Source organism: Leuciscus leuciscus (genome assembly GCF_965113295.1).
Source record: "Leuciscus leuciscus genome assembly, chromosome: 14".
Classification (NCBI taxonomy): domain Eukaryota; kingdom Metazoa; phylum Chordata; class Actinopteri; order Cypriniformes; family Leuciscidae; genus Leuciscus; species Leuciscus leuciscus.
This window is the reverse complement of record NC_138738.1, coordinates 32,111,970-32,130,981: the sequence shown is the minus strand read 5'-3', so window position 1 is coordinate 32,130,981 and position 19,012 is coordinate 32,111,970. Positions and strand designations below refer to the sequence as shown.

The following is a 19,012-nucleotide window of genomic DNA, read 5'->3' as shown; positions in this document are numbered from 1 at the left end:
GGAGGAGGTACTTGTCCCTAGGCAAACAGGCCACTGATATCCAAAGCGAACCTCCCTACCGCAGAAAGAGGGAGCCTACGGTATATAGAGAAAATGCAGAACTACCGTCCTTCTGACGCGGGGGCTTAGATCACGTAAACGCATAAGGGCCCGCTGCACTCAAGGGACATACAATCCTTGGTACCTCCAGTCCGCTTGTTCGGATAGGAGGGCCCAAACTGCAATCCGAATGGAAGAGCCTCCATGGTTAAAAACGTGAAGGATCACACAACGATTCGGAAAGGGAGAGGTGCTGGAACAGCTGATGCTAGAGAGAGGCTGTTGATTGAAAGATTAGATTGGCTCACTCCTCCCTAACTTACATTTAGGAACTTCATTTATAATGCGTGCGCATCTCTCGCGAGAGTACATTCTCTCCTTAACGAATTGCCTCTCACAATTCAGAGGAGTGAGGGTACAATATCACATGTCTCAGGCTGAATGACAGCATTCATGAAGTGGGTTTTATCTCTCCATCTCAGCCCTTCAAGCAATCTGTGCCGCTCTGTCATAGTGACGCACTCGTGCACAGCACTGGAGGAATGCGGACCCCCCTCGGGCGATCATGTTGTGGAAAGTGGTAACAACAGACGCATCCTTAACAGGGTGTGGAGCCACCCAGGAGGGCAGAACTGTAAATGGTGTGTGACCAAGCACACTTCACTCAGCCCATTTAAATTATTTGGAGCTCCTCACTGTGTGGAAGGCTCTGAATCATTTTCTGCCCCGTTTGCAGGGGCATCACGTGCTGGTATGCTGGGACAATACCACAGCTGTAGCACATATCAACGGCAAAGGGGGGATGCGCTCCTTTAAGCTTCATGCTCTAGCTCACAAGCTATTAATATGGAGCTGGTGGCACTTTCTGTCGTTACGGGCGACCCATGTCCCGGGCATACTGAACAGGGGCGCAGACCTCTTGTCGAGGGGGAACCCACTCTATGGAGACTGGCGCATCCATCCTCAGATATTGAGTCTGCTGTGGGAGAGATTGGGCCAGGCTACCGTTGATCTCTTTGCCTCACGTGAAAACGCCATTGTCCTATGTTCTTCTCGCTACTGGATGAGGATGCCCCCTCGTCGTGGACGCACTGGCCAATCAGTGGCCTAACATGTTGCTCTACGCAGTTCCTCCCCTTTGCCTTTTAACATTGACTCTGGTCAGGGTGAGAGAACAAAGCCTGACTGATTTTGGTAGCAGGTGGCCCAAAACACCATGGCTCGCAGAGATTATTCCTCTGCTGTATGCCCAGCCGTGGCCCCTCCCATTACTCTCAGACCTCTTGTCCCAAGCGAACTGGGAAAATTACCATCCTCATCCAGACAGGCTTGCCCTCTGTGCCTGGCCCGTGAGAGGTCAAACTTAAACACACTGGGGTTCCCCCCACTGGTTATTGACACTATTCAGAATGTTAGGGCCTCTTCTACACAGTCCCTTTATGACTGTAAGTGGCGTGTGTTTGAGGAGTGGTGTGAAGGGCGCCGGGTGGTATCATATCAGTGCTCAGTTTCTGATATTTTGTGTTTTCTGCAAGACCTTATGGATGTTGGAAAATCTTTCTCTACTATTAAGGTCTATTTAGTGGCTATCATGTCATGTTGGGTTTGAGGCTGCTACGGTGGTGCACAACACCCTCTTATATTTAGATTTATGAAGGGCGCATATCGTTCTCTTCCAGTCACTAGAAGAGCGGTTCCAGAGTGGGACCTCTCCATGGTGCTGGAGGCTTTGTCTCAACAGCCTTTTTCTGAAAGTGTGCTGCTCTGCTACAGCAAATGCTGACCAAATGCTGCTATAGCAGGAACCAATCAGCTGTGCCCTATAGAGAATGATGTGATTGCAAGCAGATTGAGTTAAGGACCTATCAGCCTAGGGGTGGTGGTGGCGCAATGGATAAGACACATGCCTTTGGTGTGAGAGACCCGGGTTCGAATCCACTGTGAGACACCAATGTGTCCCTGAGCAAGACACTTAACCCCTAGTTGCTCCAGAGGCGTGCGACCTCTGACATATATAGCAATTGTAAGTCGCTTTGTATAAAAGCGTCAGCTAAATGAATAAATGTAAATGTAAAATGTAAATGTAAATGTAAAATGCCTCCGCCATCTAGTTTCATGATAGAACTTTGTATTTAATTTAGGCTTTTATTCACATATAAACATTCATCACCACACACAACAGATATGGTAAATGGAAGCTCAAGTATGTTTGCAGGTTCATTCTCGTGTGTAACGCAGTATGTTTGAGCTTCTGCAAGAACCAATGAGGTTTGTTCTCGCGCATCAAACAAGTACGGTTGAACTTTTGTCTATGTTTGCTGATTGATGTTTATATGTGAATAAAAGTTCAATCTGTTCATCATATAAAGCGATCCAGTTTCTTTAGAAAATTTTGACTAAACTGTTCAATTCATATGGAATAGTTTCACAATTTCTGTATGAACTTTTTGAAGCTATAAATTGGTAGTTGTGTGGACTGTCAATGGAAGGACAGAAATCTCTAAGAGTTCATTTAAAATATCTTTTGTGCTATCGCAAAAACTCCCTTAATTGTACAGGGCCCCTTATCTTGTATTTTGAATTACTCAAGCTCCCATTAATCTACAACCCTGGAGAAGGACATGCATTTTTTTATTACATTTTATACAATATAATAAAATAATGCTTCTTTCTGGTTACCTCACCTGAACTCCTGGTGTCACTTTGTCACTCCTCTGTCACTTTTTTGTAGAAAAAGGACGTTTCTTCCGTTTTCGTCTGCCTGCCCCACTAAGCATGCTAGGAGTGAGTAAGCAATCCCTCCCCCAAGAAGACCCGGATGAGGTGACCATTCATTCGGCTGATCAGAATGAGAAACGCTCTTCCTGCTCGTCATCTCTCTCCCTTTCCCTCTCTCCACGTGAACTCCATCCACCAACCGGCGAGAGCTGTAGCCCCTCCTATGGAAATGACACCCGGGCTCTGATTGGCCAGAGTTGTCTGGGGTCATGCTCGCCGATCTCAGGGCCACAGGATCACTCGTCTCCACGGGGCCCCTGGGAACGGATGGACCCCCAGGAGCCTTTGGCGACTGCATCCAGGATGGCATCACAGGCCAGTATGTGCACATTTAGGAGACCATCATCTACACAAGATTTAGAAGGACTCAGTACGCACACACAGAGGATGTACCGTGATCGCCATGCTAGCGAAGGTATGCACACGTTTCTAAATACACAATATACAATCAGATTTAGTTTGTGGTTCTAATAATGTGACTTGATTTGGTAAAATCACAGCAAACAATGAACTGGAAGGTGCAGAAATTAAAAACAGCCACACATACAGTATATGCACACTGTTAACTCATCTTTGTGGGGTCTTTCTATTCACGTCTGTTGATCCTATTTTATCCATTGTAATATATGTCCATTGTAATTTCCACTACAATTCTATCATCCTATATATGTATGCTGCTATTAATTTAGAAACTTTTTTAAATAAAAAAGAAGGTTCTACATATGAATAGGGTAAGATTTTACCCTTAAGATAAGTGAGAATTATACTTGGTTATGGGTGCAGTGTCAGACTTTTACTCAAAGTATCTAGCCAAAAATATACTCGAGTCAAATTAAGGTTTCCACATTTAACTGTACTTAAATATTTAAAAGTAAAAAATTATCTTTTTTTCTTAGCCCTTGAAACTGACTGATGAAATCAAGAGACAGGGCAGTTTTTTTCCTCATTAAAATGAATAATTTTCTCAATGCCTTGACTTTGTAAGGCTCTAGGGGACGGCAGGTGTTAAACTTTGACCTATATCCTGAAATGTGTTACCTGAAATTACTGAGCATTAAATTCAACTGCAGCTTGTTTTATAGTTGTTTGGCACTTGAATATCATTGGTTATGAACTGCTATAATTAAATTATGAAATTATAGCTATAACTTAATTCAAAAGCATTGCTTTAGGTCAAAGGTATAAAATGTTGCCATGACTGTAGAGATATATCTTCACAAGGACGATTGACTATAGCTCTGAGGCCAATTGAAATTGATTGTAAACGGTTCCAAAAAAATGACAAAGAAGTCAAGGTGGCGAGAAAATCGGAGTCTTTATTAACTCCAAAATTAAACAGAAAAAATCCACACAGGGATTCTTCTCTCACACCAAGCACAATATAACATTCCATGGGGAAAAGGTCTCTCTCCCCCTGTCCCAGGTGTGCGGGTGTTTATATCCGTCTCTCTGCCATTTACTAGAATTAGAGACAGGTGTTAGTCATTATTCACTTGACCTTTTCATCACCGCTCGTCTCCGCACCTGTTCCCCCGCTGCAGACCACGCCCCCCTCACCACATTGATTTTATTGTTAAATAAAAGTGCAGTGAAATTCACAGTGACTTGTTAGTTTAGTAAAACAGACAAAAATATGTCTTTTACAGAAGATTATAGATTCCCATCATAATAACCAGTGAAATATGTAGCTTGTACTTGAAGGCCTTTTACTTTGACGTAAAAATGCATGTTTCATTAGTACTCTAGAATAAATTCCCCAAAATAATACTTAATGAAGTACCATTATTCAATTTATAACCCTGGTATCCATTGCTTTTAATCTGAATTAAACGTGCCATATAAAATATACATTTTGATATGGAAAAAGACCATCATATTAAATATGCACACATTTACATATCATATACAAATCTATATAGAGTCTTACCCTTTTGTTTTAATGTTATCATTTTGTTTCATGTGATAATTTTGATTTGTAATTGTCAAAACTAAGGTTCTTTATTGACCAAAATATTTAATACAACTTGGAAAAAGATTTCCAGTAAACCATCTCACAGCATTATCATTTAAGCACAATTTAAAACTTGTGGTCTCTACATAATATAAAATATGAAAGCGTACATTTGTGGTAACACTTTAGTGTCCTTTTTACACATTACATGTAGTTACTATAGTAATAACAAAAATTATGCATAATTACATGCAACTAATCGTAACCCTATAGAAAGTACATTTAGTTCATTAATATTACTAAGTATTTATGTATGTATAATTACAAGCACACCTTAAAATTAGACACCTTAACCACATTTGCTATATGAGCAAAAATTCCACTTTAAATGGGGTCATGATATGGATTTGTTTTTTTTTGTTTTTTTTGTTCTTAAGGTTCTCTTATAATCTTAATTTAACAAATTGCACAAAAAACAAAACAGTCATTATTTTCAACAGTCATTCTCACCCTCTGTCTGAAATGATCCGTTTTAAGTGGTTGACTCACCACCTAAATTATTTATTGTCTTTATGAACCTACTCTCCATTAGGTACATCTCACACACAGTTTAAAAACCTAATAGATCTCACCTATCACTGATGGTTTTGACTGCCTTTCACTGTCTTTCTCTCCTTTCACCCTGTCCATCTGTGATCTATTGCTCTCTCAGATAATGGGCGTAGTATTAAAGGTAACAGAGCTGTTACTCAGCACATGCCTGCCTGCCTGTCTGTATAAAGCATGCTCGGGCTTACACTGAATGCTCCCGAAATGCATCAAATTTACAATCACAGAATACTTTCAAAGGAAATACTGATAAATAAGTGTACGTGTGACAGAGGGACAGAGGAGACATTTGCATGCATAATGTCTTATGTGACATGAAAGTGCATGGGATAGAAATCACTTTTTTTAAGAACTAAGTTTCAGCTTTTGCAGCTTCTTCTGTCTTTTTATTCTTCCTCTCCCTTTTCTTTTTCTAAATCTCTCTTTCTGAACCTACATGGTTTTCACAGGAGAATGGATTGTTAAGATTCTTGTAGTATTCTTATCATAAATCTTTTCAATTTACAAGACTGTGGACCATTTTAGTTCAGCGATCTGTTTACATCAGTAAAGTTCTTGAGATGATACCAGATTCTCCTAACCTTTGACCTCCTGACTTTTTCAAAAGTTAAATCATTTTCTGCTCCCCTTCCCTCTCTCTTTCGCTCTCTTCTTATTGGCTAGTGTCGCGCTCTTGGATGGCTGGGGGTATGGCTAGAGCTTCACTTCTTTGATTTAATCGTTGGCATGTCTCTGTCGTCTGTGCGTCTGCTGTCTTTGTATTTGTGTTTGCAATTGTCTTGCAATTGTTGTTGTTAGTGATGATTTTAATAATACTGGTCTGGAAATGCAGATTCTTAAAATAAACAGTGTTGATGTCACTATTAATGTGAGTCCTGCTAGATGAGAAAGAATTGTACATTGCTCATAATTTGTGTGTATGTGCTTCAGGTCCATTTAATCAGATCAAGTCCAGCCTTCTGGGCTCCACGTCTGACTCAAACCTCACCAAGTACAGCACCATCAACAAGATCCCTCTCATCACTCTGAACTTCTCAGAGACGAACAATGACAAGCGGGCATCCTCTCCGCATTCCTCAGAGAAAACCATCATCGCACCAAAGGTCAAAGATCGGACACACAACGTCACAGAGAAGGTCACACAGGTGAGAGATGTTTACTATTATAAATGCAACACCCAAACAAAGTGGAGTCAACAAAGTGCTTTCACAAAGGCTATTAATTACTATTAAATTACTACATTAGTGTCTCTCTATTGGAAAGTCAGACATATAAAGGGTTGTTTTAATAATTATAGAAATAAGAGGCCTGCAGCTGGGAGTAAAAGTAAAAGACAGGACTAACACAGACACACACACATACTATATCAGTGGTTCCCAAGCTGGGGGGCACGACAAGGCTAAGGGATATTGTACAGTCAGCAGATTGTTATGCAAAAGAAACCTCTTCAGGGTGATACAAGCCCCCACTGCGTAATTGTCCCGCTTATTATCCAGCCATTTGATTAATTTGACATTTATTACCTCAGGACTCGCAGTACCCGCTTGAGTGGTCTGTTATCGGTTGTAGCGTTTTTTGTCGGGCAATAACAGACCACTAGATGGAGCGGTTGAAGAATAAGAATTGAGTATTGCTGGGAGCCCTGTAAAATAAATTAACGATGCATGATGATGCACTAAGCAAGTTTGTGAAAGGACTGCTAGTGCCAGGTAAACATAATTAGTAAAATGTAAAAATTATTCACAAATACCAAAACAACTTGTCCAGAAGTAGAACCCATTATAATCAGTGATGCTGTCTACTGGATGCTGCGCGACGCAACAGGACAATCCCTGACAGTAAACTGATAACCCATTCTATTTCTGACATATTTTCGATTTGCAACGCTCATTTTTCCGTTTCCAGTAGACAGTCTCAAGCTGTTGCGGCGCAGTTCGGCCGTCAAGTCCGCTGCAGTGAAAAGACAATATGACGAGGCATATCTTGCCCTCGGATTCACCAGTACAACGGTTGGTAATGAAGAGAGACCACAGTTTGTTACGTGCCTCAAAAAATTTACTTCTGACAATATGAAGTCAAACAAGTTAAGACGCCACCTACTGACTAAACATCACGAACACAGAGAGAAACCTGTTGATGTTGAGAAGTTGTAGTAATAATAATAATAATAATAATTCATTACATTTATATAGCGCTTTTCTCGGCACTCAAAGCGCTTTACATAGAAGGGGGGAATCTCCTCAACCACCACCAATGTGCAGCATCCACTTGGATGATGCGACGGCAGCCATATTGCGCCAGAACGCCCACCACACACCAGCTTACTGGTGGAGAGGAGACAGTGATGAAGCCAATCAGAATATGAGGATGATTAGGAGGCCATGATAGACAGAGGCCAATGGGCAAATTTGGCCAGGATGCCGGGGTTACACCCCTACTCTTTCGAAATACATCCTGGGATTTTTAATGACCACAGAGAGTCAGGACCTCGGTTTAACGCCTCATCCGAAGGACGGTGCTCTTTGACAGTATAGTGTCCCCATCACTATACTGGGGCGTTAGGACCCACACAGACCACAGGGTGAGCACCCCCTACTGGCCTCACTAACACCTCTTCCAGCAGCAACCTGGTTTTCTCAGGAGGTCTCCCATCCAGGTACTGACCAGGCTCAGCCCTGCTTAGCTTCAGTGGGCAACCGGTCTTGGGCTACAGGGTGACATGGCTGCTGACGTACCATTTACAATATTTGTACCATTTACAGTACTGCATCAATTACAATATTTTAAATGAATCCTTTAGAATTTTGCAATCAAGGTCATGTCTGAGAATGTCTTTATGTGGGTGCATCTATATTCATCAAAGAATCCTGAAAAAATAGTTACCTCAAAAATTTGAAGCAGCACTGCTGTTTTCAACATTTATAATAATCAGAAATGTTTCTAAAGCAGCAAGTCAGCATATTAGAAAGATTTCTGAAGGATCATGTGACACTTAAGACTGGAGTAATGATTCTGGAAATTCAGCTTTGCCACCACAGGATAAATTAAATTGTACATAAAGTAGTTCTCCCTCCATGAAATGTGTCTTCCTAAACTTTCAACAAAATGTTATAACCAATTCTCCAAATTCATATTTAGTCATTTTTTTATGTAATGTTGGAACCTCTCTCAAAACATTGCAAAACAAGTAATTTATATAATTAAAGGTACACTATTTAACTTTTTTCCCTAGTGGGATGTTTTTTTTGTGGGAAATTGCGTACAGAGGAGAATCTGCTGGCAAAAAGAGAAACATTGGCTTGTCTTTTCCGAGATGGCGAGAGAGAGGTATTTGAAGTAAAGTAAAAGCAACAGGGAGACAAGTGAGTAAGGTATTTTATTGATAAACTGCCATATGTAGCTTTCTAACAGAGTTTATTGTTATAAAGGGTCATTTCATTATGGTTTGTTGTAGCGCTGTGCTTACATTTATTTTCAAGGAAGTACTGTGTCTATTAATGGGTATAGCTTCAGTAATATCTTCAGCTATTCAGCTTGAGATCCTTTCCATCCAAACTGGTTATATCTCTTAAGCCTAGTAGTGACTGTTTTATGAACAGTAGGATAACCATATTCATCCGCACAGTCATGCAGAGCCTAAGCACAACCAAAACAATGTTCTCCTGCAAATTTTTAATTTTGTTATTTAACCACTAGAGGGCCAAAGTTACATAGCGTACCATTAATTTAGTGAGCCCACAGTACACCTCTCTTCATTGGCTACTGATCACTGTCCACATCAAGTTCAACTTGTGTACAGAACTTGCCTCCATTGCCTCTTACAAATGTACGTCCACTTTGATGTTTAGCACTTCTAATGATATAATAATTTGTTACATTTGTTTAGAGCTTTTCACTTCTCCTATTATTACCTGCTCAAAGTGAATTGCTTTGTTGTTTTCCTCCTTTGTAAGTCACTTTATATTAGTGATGCTCCGATCAGCATTTTTGGGGCCGATCACCGATTACCGATCACCAAAATCATGATCTGCCGATTGCCGATCACTGCCGATCACAGAATGGAAATATGCTAGAGTCAAGAAAATCTTGAAGAACCACCAATATTTATTTAATTGTAGTTAGAAAACAAGATAACATAAGGCTACTGTAGGCCACCTTTTCCAAATAAGGCACAGTATAATTTTTCAAAACAAAGAGGGGTCAGGCAGACTACAATGGATGTAGTTGAGGAACTAACTACATCAGATCCAAAAAATAAAATAATGACAATGACATTTGAGGTTATTAAAACAGTAAGTCCCGCCCCTCGACTGCCAAAAATAAAAGTGTTCGAGCGAGCAAAATCAGCAGGCGAGAGGAGATCAAGCGCGAGAGTGCTGGGAATGATCATGCGCGCGCGCGAGGGCAGAGATGTCATGCGCCCGCGCAGGGTTTGAATGAGCTCGCGAGTTCCCGTTTCCTCGCGCGTAGATCTGTTATCCTCTCGCGAATGTCATTTACCGCGCGCGCCAGCATCAGTTGTGAGTTTGTTTATAATTGCCATTGAATTGCCGTCATAGGAGAACTCATTTTGCCACTGTTAAGCAAGCTCTGCTCTGCTGTTGTGTTGCCGCGCATGCGGAAAAGTTGCGCGAGTTATTTACGTCACGTGATCGGCTTTTTTGATCGGCGCTTTTGGGGGTTGCCGATCAAGCTATTTTTTGCCAATATCGGCCGATCATGATCGGCGGCCGATCAATCGGAGCATCACTACTTTATATATATATATATATATATATAATATAATATAATATTATATTATATTATATTATATTAGTTGATGCCTATATTTAGTAAGAATTATTTAATTTAACAAAAATGACAGCAAATACATTTACAATGAACTTTCTTTTTAAAAAACAACTGTTTTCAACATTGTTAATAATAAGAAAAGTTTCTTGAGCACCAAGTCAGCAATTAGAATGATTTCTGAAGGATCATGTGACTCTGGCCTTCAAACAGAGAAGGCATAGTCAGGGATTCGGCTTCCATCATGCCTGCCCAGCTGGTAGCTTGTGTGTGATCATCAGTAGCCAAAGATTTTGTGGCAGCTCTGGACAGACATGGGTCTTGTTGTTTAGCCACCGCCACTCTCAGTCTTTCCAAATTGTTCACTGGCATTAACGCACAATGGACAGGACACATGTTTGGTCCGCAAGCGATGTTTAAGCATGTTTTGGGCCCATACACACAATGCACATTGGGTGAGGGGCCCTGCCCGAGATATTTGCTCCACATGACGATGGACACAGGTGGGATGCAACCTCCCTACTCTTCGACTCATTACCTTTGGCTGGGGTGATGACTCGTCACAACACATTAGTCTATTGGTTCTCATAGGGTAGTTAACCCTTCTAAAGGCTTAATGTGTGAAGCCTGAAGTTGACTTGACACCGCTGAAATTCCTATCGTCGTAATTTAATATGCAATAGTCTGAAGAGAATAGCTCGCCTTGACTAGGACACTATTCAAAATGTTGTGTTGTCACTCAAAACAAACAAATCCCTCGACTCATCTATGTTCTGGAGTTCTAAGAACATTCTCTTTAGTTCTATCTTTGCAGGTCTCATTGTTTCCTTGAGATCTGCCACTGTTAAAAAAAGTGATGGAAAAATGCCTCCACTTATACATTATCCAACATGTTGGTTTTAAAAAGTATAACACCTATGTACTGTATGGCCCAAAGGTTTTTTTTTCTTCACTCTCAGAAAAAAAGGTACGAAAGCTGTCACTGGCTGTACCGTACCACGAAGGCTGTACCTTTTTAAAAGGTACATTTTTGTACCTAAAGGGTGCATATTGGTACCTTAATGGTACATATTAGTACCTAAAAGGAACAAAAGTGTACATTTTGAAAAGGTACAGCCCCAGTGACAGCTTTCGTACCTTTTTTTCTGAGAGTGTTCTTCTTTCTCTTTTTTTTTTTTTTTGGTACACCGCACTGCACGTTTACCCTTATTTTTTGCATATATATAATTAATAATGGGATCTATAAAGGTTATAAGCTATAATGTTAAGGGCCTTCATAGCCCTATGAAGAGAAAAATGATTCTGTGTCAGCTAAAACAAACTAACTGTCAAATAGCTTTCTTGCGAGAAACTCATCTCTCTGACGCAGAACAGAGATGTTAAAATACCAATCTTCTGAATTTGGACTTGTAGATGTGTGGAGAAGTAAATTTCCAAATTGTAGAGATTTTACATTTTACTCTAATAGACATGCATCTTATTCTAGGATAGATTATTTTTCCACTCCCAAAGAAGAGCTATATAGAATACTAGATATGAAGATATTACCAATGACAATTTCGGACCATTCACCTGTGGAACTAATATGGAGCATAGGACATAGACAAACTTCCAAACAATGGAGATTAAATGCCTTGCTCCTTAATGATAAAGAATTTATTTCCTTTGTCACAACAGAACTTAAATTATATCTAAGTATAAATGACTCTACAGAGGTATCACCACTCATAGTCAGGGCCGGCGCGTCCATATAGGCGAACTAGGCAATTGCCTAGAGCGGCACTTTTGTAAGGGCGGCAAAATGTGTGCCAATCAGGAATGAACAATTCACAAAATAGGCTATATGATTTGCTGAGCTGCCGCTGCGCCGCCCTGCGCCGCCCCACCGCCCTGCGCCGCCCCGCGCCGCCCCGCCCCCTGCTCTCACGAGTCATGACTCATGACTGAGTGATGGGAAGTTCGGATAATTTTACTGACTCTCTTGTTCGATCTCGTTCATAAAAATGAACGAATCTTTATTTGAGTCATTTCGTTCATTTAAGTGGCTTTAAATGTTACACAGCCAAAATCCCCGATCACATCCACCTACGCATAGTATACCGGTATGTATATATTTGCTTCCTCTTGGCCTAAAGTGTTCCTGCAACGGGAGTGTTCTCTGGCTAGAGCGCAGAACAGCGGAGTTTGTATGGACAGAAGTGCATGCCTGAGCTTGTGTTTTGGGTTAAGCTGCGTTGCTTTGACATTGTGGAAAATATAACAATAGAAACAAAATATAGGCAATTAGCATTTTTACCCATTATTATCAATCTAAATTAATCTCGATTTTAATTTAACTTAATTTCGTTTTTCTTTATGTAAATTTCGTTTTTCTTTATGTAAATTTCGTTTTACTTTATTTAAATTTCGTTTTTTCTTTATTTAAATTTTAAATTTTGTTTTTTCTTTATTTAAATGTTTTTTTTCTTTATTTAAATTTCGTTTTTTCTTTATTTAAATTTTACATTTAGTTTTTTTCTTTATTGAAATTTTGTTTTTCTTTATTGAAATTTTGTTTTTCTTAATTTAAATCTACCCTTTACTGTGTCAGTAATTTGTTAGTCAGAAAAATATAGACTACCTTAAAGTATTGCTTAATTTAACAGACATGTGTGTGTGCGTTTTATATTGCTAGTGCAGCGTGGATAGGGGCATCACCACTTTTGAATAAGAAACAATATCAAGACTATAAAACTCCTCAAAAAACGCGCACACTCTCAAACCTGACTGCACATCACATTTTTGACTTTATTGATTCTGCTTTTATTCCGGAGTCCCTTTTATTTTATTGCTCCGGAGTCGCATATCAGTCAAAATGCGCCACAAGGAAGAAAAAAACATATATAGCCTAAGTCGCACTGGACTAAGTCGCTTTTTTTTTTTTAAATGTATTTCTCTAAAGCGGCACTAAAAGAATGTTTTAAAACTTTCACAGAGACCTCAAACTGAAAGCACAAAGCCTGTCTTTAAATTTAATTTCGTTTTGTATTAATTGTATCTTAATTTTAATCGATGTTTCATCAACCAATTGTCTGGATTCAATAAATAAGAAGAATATATAAGCTATTAGAAAATAGATAATCAGGACACGGAGGCGCTGGCGAACCTGGAGCTCGTCTCATAAATGAACCGTACTCACCGTGGGCCTATATATTGCCTCACAGACCTGAGACATATAGATAGCTTGAAATGTCTACTTTTAAGCAGAACAATTCAAAACGAAAGAAAACAGACTGCGCTGCTTATGTAATTCGTATGAAATGTGCATTTCTCTCTGGCGCTGCGAAGATCGCGAGTCGTCAACTTCATCTGTCTAGCCGACAATGACATAAAAAATAACTGTTTTATTAGTAAACAATTAAAATGTCTCCTGCTATATTTTACATATTTGCCTGTTCCTTACAAAACACTGACAGTGGGGTTTTTGACGGGTTTTATTTTTTATTTTTTTTGAGCAGCTGCGGACAAATTCTTTCGACACACACACACACACACACACACACACACACACACACACACACACACACACAATATTACGTAACACTCTGCGCTTATGTTTTAAAAAGATAATTTAACATATAAATAAAAAAAATTAAATAGCCCACTTAAAGTGTTTATTACAAATAAATGACTAAATGCTAAAAATTAATACATTTTAATGAACAAACATATGCGTTGCATTTACAATTCTGTGAAAACAGGGGGTGCTGCAGCACCCCCAGCACCCCCACTTCCCGTGGCCCTGTTCGGACCAGCCCTAGGGGCGGCACAAATGTTTTTCGCCTAGAGCGGCAGAAGTGCACGCGCCGGCCCTGCTCATAGTATGGGATTGTGCAAAAGCATATCTCAGAGGTCGGATTATTTCATTCGCAAGTGTCAAGAAAAGAGAGAGAGTATCTAAACAACAAGAATTAGAACACACTATTCAAAATTTTGAGAAACAACATAAACAAACCTCAAACCCACAACTACTAAATCAAATAAAGGAAGCGCAAAGAGAATACAATAGCTTAATCGCTGATAAGATCGAAGGCAATCTAAGACTTATTAACCAAAGATATTATGAACATGGCAATAGGGCTAGCAGATTGTCTATCAATTCCTGTACTAAGCCTGATGAAATTGCAGAATCCGTTGCAAATTTCTACAAATTCTGATACTTGCTCTGATGATAATATTCTGGCACCATTCCTAAATAATGTAAAATTGAATGAGTTAACAGAGTCAATGGCAAAGGATCTGGATGATCCTATTAAAGAAAGTGAAATAATTGAGACAATCTCTACGTTGAAGAATAATAAAGGCCCAGGACCCGACGGATATATAGGATATATATAAATGAATTCTATAGAAACTTTAAAGAAATAGTTTCTCCGCTCTTATTAAGAGCATATCATTATGCGCTGCAATCTGGTACAGTGACGCTCTCGTGGAGGGATACAACCATTGTTATAATTCTTGGCCATTTTCCTTCCTTCCTTATTTTATTTTAATTATTTTAATGTCCTGCCGAGATTACTCTATTTGTTTCAGATGTTACCCATAGAAGTGCCAAAATCTATCTTTGATTTGCTTAATAAAATAATTTCTAAATTTGTTTGGCAAGGAAAATGGCCAAGAATAAGGCTTAAAATAATACAATCGCCTTAAACAAATGGCGGGCTGGGACTCCCAAACTTAAGTTTTACTTTTGGGCAGCTCAATTAAGGCCCCTGGTTTCATGGATGAGAGAAGACACACAAACCCGGTGGATCAATATTGAAAAGAGCCTCTGTTCCATGCCCCTTAAAAAGTACCCTTTTCCAGTTTATCATTAAAAAATGCTTCCATGGGTGAATGGACCAAAGTTACTTAAAACATTTGGAGAACTATACAAAGATCATTTGGTTTGTCTAAGAAAATCTCATCTGCAGCAAGCATTGGCTATCTTAATGACTTTGCACCATCTCGTACAGACGTGGGTTTCAAAAGTGGTCACAATATGGACTTGATTATCTGCACCAATTATTTCATAATGACACACTTAAATCATTTGAACAAATAAGAAATGAATTTACACTCCCAAGGTCTGAATTTTTTAGATATTTACAACTGAGACATTTCCTCACAACGCATAAGGAACTAGAAATTATTAAAAAAACCCTCCCCAATAGAAGTTTATTGTAAAGAAATACAAATTGGACATGCGTTCAAGAAATTATTTCTAAAGAATATCTGTTATTTTTTTCTAAGAATTCAAATAACACATTACATACAGATCAAGGAAAAAAGGGAGGCCGAAATTAATGAAACAGTCCCTCTTGAAACTTGGGAGGAAGCTTGTGGAGACATCTACATCTCGTTGTACATCTCGTGACCAACTCTAATGTCTTGAGGGAATTCAAATGGAAGATAATAACCAGATTTTTTCTAACTCCACAGATAATTGCAAAATGGAATCCATCCTGCTCAGACAAGTGCTGGAGAAATTGTGGCCAGCATGTTGGTAACCACACCCATATTTTGTGGTCATGTCCAAAATTAAGAAATTACTCTTCCATTATGAAATCCCAGAAGACCCCATAATAGCCCTTCTAGGTGTGCGTCCAGAGGGCCTTGAGGGTAGAGCTAAATATATATTTACAACAAATTTTACTCGCTGCAGCCATCAAGTGTATTACATGCAGATGGTTAAAATTTGACCCTCCATCATACAACGCTTGGATTCAAAAAGTATGGGAGTTGTACGAAATGGAACAAATCACATTTGCATTACGACTTCAGAAAATGGTTTTCTTAAAGAGGTGGGCTCCTGTTATGCCTTTAATACTCATGAGTTCTACTGTCATATCCACCCTGTGTTCATCTCTGCCTTTCTCAATTATTATTATTAATATTATTTTTTATTTTATTTTTCTCCCCCTGTACTAGGTGTATTTGTTTTCATTCTCTGTATAATGTGTACGATATAATTAAGTTTTGAAGAATTGTCAATATTGTGGGAACATGATGGACTAACATGTTAAAACCCAGTGCCATACTGTATTGTATGTAATGCTGTGGTTCTAAAAAAAAAGTTTTTTTTATATTATATTGTTAAAAATAAAAAAATAAAAAATCCAACTGATATCCCGTTCAGTGGCGGAATCCATTGATGGTCCGCCTGATGAACAGTTGAGCGAAATCAACAAAAATTTGGATGTGCTGAGAGAGCTTCTAGTCCCTCATAGGAAGAAAGCGTGAATGATTTCAATGGGCTTTATGCACAGCTGCACTACTTCCTGAACTTCAGCCAGCTCTTTGTTTCCTGTCTGCCATTATTGGACAAACTGATTGATCCAGGTGTGTCTGATTATTGTTACTGAGGTCAGGCACACCTGGATTAATCAGTTTGTCCAATAATGGCAGACAGGAAACAAAGAGCTGGCTGAAGTTCAGGAAGTAGTGCAGCTGTGCATAAAGCCCATTGGGGTCAACCTGAGTGATAAATGTGGGGACCTTTCTGTCAGAGACAGACGTGGTGTCACAGGAGTTGGACCATAGTTGGTCACGCCTAAGGTGATTAGTTAGGAAAGTGAAGTTAGAAAAAAGAACCTTATTTAACATACATGTATTATATAACCACATAGTATACCCTGTACACTTCATGTCTGGAATAAGTAGTAGGAACTAATAATGAAACATGAAGTAAATAAAACTATATTATTATAGTACAAAGCATAGTAGGGTTGAAAGTGTACAGTATATGCATAGATGCACCATTAATGACTTAACACATATATGCAAAATATTGTCTCAGTTTGTATCAATCTCCCTCCTCGTCTGTCTATTTCTGTCAGTGGTGCTGTTTTTGTTTGTTTGCCACATTATAGACTTGTTGCCCATAACTAACCAGATGGCCAGTTACTGTACACACACAGATGGCTTGTTTTCGTCTTTTTCATCCTTTGAGTCGTGCTGGTTGAAGAGTTGGACTCTAATTAAACTGGGTCTTGGCATCTAATCCTGAAACTCAGCCTCCCACGCACCCTCAACCTTTATGCCAACTGTGATTTCACTCTTTCTGATTGACCCCTTTTTAATAATATCTCTTTATACTCTTCTTAATAGTATTGAAAAATCCTCAGGATATTAAACTGAAAAAGTTCCTCATGAGTCACTCATATTCACATTCAACCTTGTGTTTTTAACACATTCATATTAGAATAAAAATAACCACGCTATCCACAGTATCTCAAATATAAACAGAACTTGTGTACACGCTGAAAAGGTGGATTTGTAAGTAAGCATACAGAGGACACTAAAAGCAAGAGTTTGATTACCACACTGCATTATTGATTAATAATTAAATCCCAATCATTTATCCACTGCAGGGACAACGTCATTCTGGCAGGACACAACTTATCAAGTGACACACAGACATGCTTACGGATACACAGGGATGCTGGCTGATACAGTAATTAGGTGAACACATAGTTTACAGCCAGCTCCAGTTATTCTATACTAATTATGACGGACTTGGTCAATACAGAACTTTTGTGACCTGCACTATTATTTTGAACGTTTTTACCCATTTTGAGTGAGCACTAAATTAAAAATAAAATAAAAATGTTTTTGGGGTCTGTAGATAAGTGACAGTAAAGACATATATATAATATTACAAAAAAGTTCTATTTTATATAAATGTTCTTCCTTTGAACTTTCTATTTATCATATATTCCTGGAAAAAAGGTTTAATGGTTTACACAAATATTAAGGATCATGTGATACTAAAGACTGGAGTAATTGCTGCTAAAAATTCAGCTTCGCCATCACAGGAATAAATTACATTTTAAAATATATTATAATAAAAAGAAAATGGTTCATTTAAATTGTATTAACATTTCCTCCTGTGTGACCTAGTGCCGCACCCCATGGGCTTCCCAGCAGAAACCTACATTATTCAGCAAGTGCGTGCGTGCGTGAGAAGTGAGAGAACCCTCCATGACACAAATACACACAAAGGCTAGATGAAGGCTTGGCAATTACTGAAACAGAAAGCAAGAGGAAATTATCTCTCATCCTCTCTGTGTCAGTGGAGGAGTGGAGAGGAGAATTGCCTCTGTGACATTGAGACTGTCCTAGTATGTCCCACACGCATGCTGTCATAGATTGCTGTACAAACTTAAGCAGCTGTTGACTCATTTGTAATAATAGGCACCCAGGGTATTTCTGTATGCTTCTGTAATATAATCTGGTATATACTGTATAATAATATGCATTAATTTGCTTACTGAACACCCAGGCTGGTCCTTTCCGTTCAGCCTGGTTCCCTGATGGGAAGGACATAACAGCCTTTCTGTTTGTAATTTTTTCTCTGGCTGGGATGGTGTGCTGTGGTCCGTTATTAACTTATGGCTGCATCAGCCGTGACCTGTCACCATGTGGCCTTCTCTCTGCTTTTTACATTGCCATCTAAAAGCTGGATCATGAAATTTGCATCATAAGCAATGATGTATTACTCTCTCTTTCTTCAATTTCTCTTTCCCCCAAATTTCTAGAAAGTAGACACAGTATCATGATCTTTCGGAAGAAAGGAGGTCAGTGTACTAGTAGACATACTCACATTGCAAAACTTCCTCATCAATCCAAATAGATTATTTCTTGAAAAGAAGCTGCAAAAATGTTTTGATCAGAAATGTTCATGATTTTGGCACCTGAATGTGATTAACATAAAACCACCCAAGTTTATGCATCAATGGCTATTTATCGTTCAGGAACATGGCCTGCCTTGAACTACAGTATGATCTGTGCTGGTACAGAAATTATAACTAATTTACATATTATATT

At 39.0% G+C, this 19,012-nt stretch overlaps 1 protein-coding gene across 3 annotated transcripts in view; it reads left to right on the top strand.

Annotated features, from left to right (window-relative positions):
• Positions 1–19,012, top strand: part of LOC309513756 (potassium channel, voltage gated eag related subfamily H, member 7) — a 77,656-nt gene that overhangs the window by 39,864 nt on the left and 18,780 nt on the right. Inside the window, exons 4-7 of one of the 3 annotated variants that reach the window (XM_082189745.1) lie at positions 2,771–3,232; positions 5,481–5,501; positions 6,041–6,064; positions 6,308–6,522. In XM_082189745.1, coding sequence (XP_082045871.1) covers positions 2,771–3,232; positions 5,481–5,501; positions 6,041–6,064; positions 6,308–6,522 — 722 coding nt within the window. The remainder of the gene's footprint in view (positions 1–2,770; positions 3,233–5,480; positions 5,502–6,040; positions 6,065–6,307; positions 6,523–19,012) is intronic. The other 2 variants (XM_082189746.1, XM_082189747.1) reach the window with 2 other exon arrangements.